Genomic DNA, 5,898 nt, shown 5'->3' with positions numbered 1-5,898 from the left:
CCAACACCTCCCTCCTTGGATGGAGCCCCACAAACATTCAAAGCCCTAGACAAAACCCTCACTCCAGACCTGGGCATCAACAATTCAAAATACAAACGAAGTTTAAAGGAAATTCGCGCTAAGCTTGGAAAATAGATGACGAAAACTAATGGATTAGCGGGGGAAACGACAAGTTTCTCCACCTCCCTTTAAGGCACACCACACTCAATCCATTGCTGGCTTTCGAAACAGAAACAAAATAAGGGTCTGTTTGGTATGGGATAATGGAATGGACGGGGGAATGGAATGGACGGGGGAATGGAATGGACGTGGTTATGGAATTGATCATTACCATTCCATGTCTTGTTTGGTTACCATGTGAGAATGGAAGGAACATTACTTTTTGTTGTTTGGTATGCGAGAAAAGACGAAAGAATAAAATCGGATGGCGGTGGGTCAATGATGGGCGACGATGGTGGGTGGTGATAGGTGGCAGTTGTAGCGGCGGTGGTGGTAGGTGGGTGGAGACGGCGACGGGTGGTGACAGCGGTGGTGGTGGTGGGTGACGGTGAAGGTGGGTTGCGGCTGTGGTCAGAGGTGGTAGCGGTGGCGACATCTAACTTCTTTCACTTCTAAAACCCCAACGGAAACTATTTAACACAGCTGATTAACTAATATTCAGCCTTAAAACAAATGGTTTCTCTTCAAGACATTTCATCAAACACATGTCGTGCAACTTCCAATAACTAGTTTCTCAATGAATTTTAAACCAATGAGAAGTGTAGTGTTGTGTAGAAGAAACAAGTGAAGGTGGAGTAAGGAGCAGGAGAGTGATCTTAAAGAATTAGGAAATAGAATCGAAAAATCTGAAAGGGAATGAGAGGAAGGAAACGTGGAAGAACATATATCGATAATAAAACATCAAAAACAAACCGTTGAATCAACAGATGGAAGAAGATAAACCCTAATGGTATGTTGATGAAAAAACTTACGATTGATTGTCGTGAGTTGATGCAATTGATCAGATATGTTGATGAACTCCAATCAAAACCGAAAACGGCAACTCTCAGGCAATTTTCGGCTTCGATTGATCAGGTTCTTGTCTTAATCAGGTTGTGTTACTAATACTATTATCAGGTTCTTGTCTTTATTAGGTTGTGTCACTATTTCTGATTACTTTCGCGATTTGAAGGTTGAATTTGGAGTAGTGTTGTTGGATGATGTCCGAGCTCCATCAAAAAAAAAGTGGCCGGAGAAGTGACCGGAGAGAGGCTGACCGGAGTTGGGGAAGGGCTGGCTAGGGTAATTAATCTCTTTTTTTTTTCTGTTTCCAAACTAACAGTAAAATGATCATTTTAAAAATATGAAATTTGATAATTATCAAGGTAGTATACTCTAATGACAGATTGATTGTGTCATTATGATTCGAGAAAATTCAATCAAAGCAAAGTCAATATGTAATGTAATGTATTTTTTATTCTAATTATTTAAAATTACTTTATTAAATTCTATGATTAATATAAAAAATAAAAAATAAAATAAAATAAAATTCGTTCCACATGGCACCCCAACGCCGTCTGGCCACACCCCACTTTTTTGGGTGTGGACTAGTGGAGCCCACAAATACCACGTGTCGGGCAATGTCCCCAAGCCAAGACCCCCACACCTCATAGTCTAAGAGTACACTGATTGTTATAAATCAGTAAATTTTTTATTAAGGTATGCTCTAATGACAGATTGATTGTGTCATTATGATTCGATCAAAGGAATGTCAATATGTTAATTCAAAGTCAACAATGACTAGTCTATCATCATAATTGAGGTGTTGACCCAAAGATGAGTCACATTTGCTATATATCAAAACCATCATTCAATTATTTCAAATACATATTTTGATCCTTAAAACGAATCGGTTTGAAATACAACTCTATGTTTGTGAAGTAGTTTTTTAAAAATATTGAATTTGCGTTGAAATGGTAGACACTTAATAGACAATGGGTTGGAATAGGCAAGCGAAAAGTAGGTTAAATTCTTGACGGTTAAATTCCGTATTTATAGTCTAATGGTTCAAGTGCGGTATGATTGGCGAGATTAGTCTAATGGATCAAGTGTCGCATTTGGTTAGTATTATTGTATTAGTATATTTTTATGATTCTATTAAGGAACAATGGATTTGAATAATCCCATCTATTAGCCGTTGGCCGGCAACGGTCCCAACTTCAAAAATAACCAGTGGTGGTCTCACATTTTCACATATTGTAAATCTATTGACCTTTACTAACATAGCCTTAATTTCTTTTTGTTCCTTTTTCCTTTTCTGTTATTAGCCTCGGTTTCTTTTGCTTCATTTGTACAGAATATTACATTTCAAAGTAAATAATATGGTTTTGGTTGAACCCGCACATCGCGCGGGCATTAACCTAGTTTGCTATATATCAAAACCATCATTCAAATATTTCAAATCTCACACCCACACTCACACTCACACTCACATCAATGGAATTTGGTTTCGTGATAATACTATTCTCATGTGTCTTCTTCTTGCTTCTGTCATCTTGTGCAACACTAGACACCATCTCTACAAATCAAGTATTCAGAGATGGAGACACAATAGTTTCACATGATAATATGTTTGAACTTGGCTTCTTTAGCCCCGGAAGATCCAAGAATCGGTACCTAGGGATCTGGTACAAGAAGATATCCACGGGTACAGTCGTATGGGTTGCTAACAGGGAGACACCAATCACAGATGACTCAGGCAGGCTCAAACTTAGCAGACAAGGAGACCTACTAATTCGCAGCGGTGACAATACAATCATCTGGTCATCGAATTCAACAATATCGACGATCAGTAATAATCCAGTGGTGGTGGTGCAGCTTCTGGATACCGGAAATCTTATTGTGTGGGATAGAAGTACTAAGAACGAACGTGTAATCTGGCAAAGTTTTGATCATCCGGGTAACACATTCTTACCAGGCATGAAATTTGGAAAAGATTTGGAAACAGGAAGAGAACGAGTTATAATACCATGGAAGAGTGCAGATGATCCTTCACCAGGTGAATATTTACACTGGCTAGACACAAATGGATACCCACAAATGTTTGTGAGAAAAGGTTCGGTTATACGATGGAGATATGGACCATGGAATGGTCGTAACTTTCAAGCTTTGCGCATGAAAAACCCAAATCCTATTTACTCGGTTCAATTTGTTTTTAACGAAAAGGAAATATATTTCAAATATGAGCTTAAAACATCAGTTGTTCAAAGGATCGTTGTGTTGCCAGATGACACCACTGAGCATTTGCGTTGGATGGATCAAATCCAAGACTGGGTTGTGCATTCTGTTAGAGCAGTAACAGAGATTTGTGGTGGTTATGGACTTTGTGGGCCATACGGAAGCTGCAACGGTAATAGGTACCCCCCTTGTACTTGTATGGCAGGTTTTAAGCCTCGGGTCCCAGATGAATGGGATAGAGGAAATGGGTCTAGTGGGTGTGAACGTAAACGGGATTTTGATTGTGGAAGTGGGTCTGGCTTTAAAAGAATTTCAGGACTTATATTTCCAGACACACGCCGTTCATGGTATAATCAAAGCATGACGCTTGAAGAATGTGAGATGGCTTGCAGTTTGAACTGCAATTGTACGGCTTTTGCAAATTCAGATATCAGAAATGGAGGAAGAGGATGTTTGCTTTGGTTTGATGAGCTTATTGACACCACAGAGAGTGATGATAAGCAGGATCTTTACATAAAATTGGCGGCCACTGAGTTAGCTGCAGGTACACATTTATGGTTTTAACATAATTTTGAGTTGTTATAAACTTAATACACTTGTAACATTATTGTTAATTGTTCGTGAAGGAAACGACGATTCCCCGGCTGGCTTAAACAAGAAAGAAAGAGTATATACAGTGGTATTTTTAACTACATCTGTTGTGCTAGTTTTATTTATGGTGGCATATTCTTGTATAAAGAAACAGAAAAGGCTTCATATGAAAGAAAGAGGTAATTTCAGTAGCTTTTTATGCTTCTATAATTGAAATCATCCTTACACTTCGGAAACTTATATAATTTTTGGCTCGTTTGTGTAATCGCACATGTTATTATGTACAAGATAGGTATGCCCTTGATAAAAAGGATAACAGTGTGCGGATGGAAGATCTTGACGAGCTACCTTTACTTAGTCTAAATAAAATAGTCAAGGCTACAGATAACTTTAACATCAACAAAAAAATTGGAGAAGGTGGATTTGGTCCAGTTTACAAGGTAACTAATTGGTACCATAATACAGAAAGGGACTTGTATTCGTACCATTTATTTATCAAAAGTGTAACAAAAAACTGTAACCTTGTTATTTTAGGGTGTGTTGGAAGACGGACAAGAGGTTGCTGTGAAGAGGCTCTCAGAAACATCCCAGCAAGGGATTGAAGAATTCAAGAATGAAATCATTTGTATTGCCAAACTTCAGCATCGCAATCTTGTGAAGCTTCTTGGATACTGCAATCACAGAAATGAACTGATTTTAGTTTATGAATACATGACAAACAAAAGCTTAGACTTATATCTATTTGGTTCGGTTCTCTCTATATGATTTAACATAGTTCTTTGTTTTCATATTGTTCTATAAATTAGTGTTATCTAAGTTATTCACTTTTCTTAGATGTAACCAGGAGCTCGATGCTTGACTGGCCACAACGATTTAATATTATACAAGGGTTGGCTCGAGGTATTCTATATCTACATCAAGATTCCCGCCTCCAAATCATCCACAGAGATCTTAAGGCAGGTAATATTCTTTTGGATGGAGACATGAACCCCAAAATCTCCGACTTCGGCCTTGCTAGAAAGTTTGTAGGATCCGATACTGCCACTAAGACAAAAAAAGTAGTGGGAACATAGTAAGAATCTTAAACAATAACTTCTTTTATTGAATTTTTTGGCTACTATTTCTCCCTAATGCTTAAGTTCATTTGCAGTGGTTATATTTCTCCAGAATACGCTATACATGGAAGATTTTCTATAAAGTCTGATGTATATAGTTTTGGAGTTTTGGTGTTGGAGATCGTGAGTGGTAGGAAAAACAGAGAATTCTCTCATGATGATCGCAATGACAACCTTCTTGGACATGTATGTAACACTCACTAATGTTTTTTTATTAAACAATGTCATTTTGGTAACTTATATGTATGATCTGATTCAGGCATGGAGACTTTATAAACAAGGCAGATCCATTGAACTTATGTGTGCATCTTTAGATACCTCTTGCGTCATCCCGGAAGTACTAAGATCAATACATGTTGCATTATTATGTGTGCAAAACCATGCAAAAGATAGGCCAACGATGTTAACAGTGGTTTTAATGCTGGTCAGTGAGAGTGTGTTGCCTCAACCTAAACAACCAGCTTTTTACTCTGAGGAGACCAGTAGTGAACTTGAGTCTGTTCCATCAGTTGATGGTTCCATGATAACACATTTATACGCCCGATAGCAAACAAGTGATGCTATCAGATGTACATGAAACTGTAACATATTCCAGGCACTTGTTGTAGTGGATAGTTTTATCTACTTGTTTATTATTATAATTATTTATTAATAGTTTCACATATTATTATATAGGTTAAATGGAAAGGGTGACGGTGGGGAGATTATGGAATATCTGAAAAAAAAAAAAAAAAAAGTTAGGCCATGTGGTTTTATACCCTTCACGTCCTGTTTCACATGTATTTCTGTTGGCTGTAACATGGGTCCACAACTTTCTCTAATAATCAGGTAAGCTTTCAAGCTCATTGACTTTCTATTAGTTTAGTACTACACAACCTTAAATGAAGGGATTGTGAGTCCTTGATTTTTTTAATAATATATTAATATCTTTTTTAATCCAATTTATCAATAATTTGTGGTAAATACTAAATAGTAA

The 5,898-nt window shown here is 37.4% G+C and overlaps 2 protein-coding genes across 2 annotated transcripts; both read left to right on the top strand.

Annotated features, from left to right (window-relative positions):
• Positions 1-2,475: 2,475 nt before the first annotated feature.
• Positions 2,476-4,572, top strand: LOC110869789 (G-type lectin S-receptor-like serine/threonine-protein kinase At4g27290). Its single transcript, XM_022119011.2, has 4 exons — positions 2,476-3,760; positions 3,843-3,986; positions 4,096-4,247; positions 4,342-4,572. The coding sequence occupies exons 1-4, from the start codon at positions 2,476-2,478 to the stop codon at positions 4,570-4,572; spliced, it is 1,812 nt and encodes a 603-aa protein (XP_021974703.2).
• A 71-nt stretch (positions 4,573-4,643) lies between these two features.
• Positions 4,644-5,494, top strand: LOC118481211 (G-type lectin S-receptor-like serine/threonine-protein kinase SD1-1). Its single transcript, XM_035976546.1, has 3 exons — positions 4,644-4,879; positions 4,958-5,108; positions 5,182-5,494. Exons 1-3 carry the CDS (start codon positions 4,659-4,661, stop codon positions 5,467-5,469), a joined length of 660 nt encoding a protein of 219 aa, XP_035832439.1. The 5' UTR covers positions 4,644-4,658; the 3' UTR covers positions 5,470-5,494.
• The last annotated feature ends 404 nt before the right edge of the window (positions 5,495-5,898 follow it).

This window comes from Helianthus annuus, chromosome 8 (assembly GCF_002127325.2).
Source record: "Helianthus annuus cultivar XRQ/B chromosome 8, HanXRQr2.0-SUNRISE, whole genome shotgun sequence".
Lineage (NCBI taxonomy): Eukaryota > Viridiplantae > Streptophyta > Magnoliopsida > Asterales > Asteraceae > Helianthus > Helianthus annuus.
Note: the sequence above shows the minus strand (reverse complement) of the source record. Positions and strands in the feature narration are given on the sequence as shown.